This window comes from Numida meleagris, chromosome 12 (assembly GCF_002078875.1).
Source record: "Numida meleagris isolate 19003 breed g44 Domestic line chromosome 12, NumMel1.0, whole genome shotgun sequence".
NCBI classification, from domain to species: domain Eukaryota; kingdom Metazoa; phylum Chordata; class Aves; order Galliformes; family Numididae; genus Numida; species Numida meleagris.
In genome coordinates this window covers 3,220,039-3,222,014 of record NC_034420.1, presented here as the reverse complement: position 1 = coordinate 3,222,014, position 1,976 = coordinate 3,220,039, and the positions used below count along the sequence as shown (strand labels likewise).

Genomic DNA, 1,976 nt, shown 5'->3' with positions numbered 1-1,976 from the left:
AAGGGTCAGAGAGAGAGTTTAAGAGGAGTTTGTGCTAACAGAGAAAAACTTGTTCCTGTATGAAGTGGATTGCAGAAAAAAATGAATGCTGCTCAACTTTGTTTTGGTTCTTTTCTGTGCCACTTTAAATAATATAATTTCTGAATGAAATTTCTGAAAAATAGGTTGCTTTTTTTTTTTTTCTCCTATGAAAGTAGTGAACTGCATTGGTATATCTTTCAGGGGTCCTCTAATATTGTGCGGAAATCATTTCAAGATAATATGTGTTTGTTAGAAGATAGTTTTCCTCACATAAAGAATACTCATGGTACTCTATGATTAGTGTACAGTAATAAATACACTGCAGGAAAGCCCAGTTTACAGAGTTCTACATTTATGGAATGACTTAAAAATGAAAACATTGTCCTTTTTTCATTAAAATTGAAAGTATTTTTAATGACTTCTTCATGATTTTAGTTCACTGAAAATACGAAGATCCTGAGGTTTATAGATTTTGATAGACTTAGATCCTGTACATGGTCTTCATTAGGGTCTCATTTAATATTTCCTGCAGCATATGTTAACACACACTGGTTTCTTGAACCCCTGTCTTTTCCATCAATCAGAAGAAGAGGCGTTCTTTGGAAGTAATCAATCATATGTGCTACAGAAGAAAAATCCTGTGGGATGGAAAAATGAGAAGACAGTGGAAAATGTGTCAGAAATCTTAGTAATTAGTAAAGCTAAAATTTTTTTTATTTCAACTTGAAATATTTTGCTGTCTTATAAGGTCTAGTAAATATCATCAGAGCAGCTGTTTTTCTTCCTGCCCTGATTTGCAACTCCATAGCTGTTTGTCTAGTATGTGTATGAAGATGTGCTCTATAATTACTTTATGCAGATTTGACATGTTTGATACATGATGTTGTTGTTCTGCTTGACACAATGAAAGTTCAAAAACTTGAGTCATAAGTTCAGACAGCTTGGACTCAGTCAGTACATGCAATGATCTGTCTGATGCCAGCAAATCCAACGCAGTGTTACTGGAATTGAATAAGCTAGCAGTTCGAAAGCAAAGCAGTAAAGTTGTCGGACATGGATTTGCTCTCAGTGGCGTATTTCCTTTATCTGCTATCTTAGTTGTAAACAATCATTCCCTAACCAATTCGCTGCTTGAGTGCAAACAGGAGAATGTGATTTTCCTTTCAGCAGTAACATAATTGTAGGAATAACTCTAAGATAACAAGCAGAATTCCAGTGGAGCAGAACAGCTGCCAGATAAAGTAGCTTGACAGATAGGGAATAAGACAGGAGGTACTTTAAGTGAAGGGAAGTAGTGTAAAAAAAACCAACACATAGTACCTCTTTTCCTTTTAAGCCAGTTCCTAACAAATATGTCTGATCTTGCTCCTGGTAACGAATCTGGATGTTGTATACTTTGTCCTTGTACAACACCATCAAAACATATGGATGAGTGGTAGTTTTTCTTGAGCTGTCTCTTACTAAGAAAGTTCCATCCTGAAAGATGAAAAAATGAAAGATGACATAAATGTCACTTCTGGTTTTGAGCTGCACAACAACCTTAAGTAGAGCACTCAAGATCTACTTAGTTTTTCTTTTTAATCTGCTTTTTTTCTCTTTCTCTCTCATAAGAGTAGCTGCAATATTAATGAGGAAAAATGTTTAGATCATTTCTTAAATGTCGTATCTTTTAATCTGCTATTTAAACCATTTCCTGTCTGATACAAATGCAGATTTTTAGGGAAGGTAGGGCTGCTGCTCTATGAGGGAGAGACTGCATTAAGGGAGGGGGTAAAATATCAAAGGCCAAACTACATTTCACTTCAATCAGAAGAGAATTTAATTCCTGTTTAGTCCTAGTCAAGATTCCTCTGTGATCTGTTTTCAGACAGCTTAAAATAATGATTGTGTCTGTGTCATTTTGGTAGAGATGCTGATATTCTCTCTCTCTTTCTCTCCCCCTCTGCTTCTCTTTG

The 1,976-nt window shown here is 35.4% G+C and overlaps 1 protein-coding gene across 1 annotated transcript in view; it reads right to left on the bottom strand.

The window, feature by feature from the left end:
• LCP2 (lymphocyte cytosolic protein 2) overlaps nucleotides 357–1,976 on the bottom strand; it is a 30,536-nt gene continuing 28,916 nt past the window's right edge. Inside the window, exons 20-21 of the mRNA XM_021410944.1 lie at nucleotides 1,342–1,497; nucleotides 357–659 (exon numbers count right to left, since the gene is read on the bottom strand). Coding sequence (XP_021266619.1) covers nucleotides 534–659; nucleotides 1,342–1,497 — 282 coding nt within the window. The 3' untranslated portion in view covers nucleotides 357–533. The remainder of the gene's footprint in view (nucleotides 660–1,341; nucleotides 1,498–1,976) is intronic.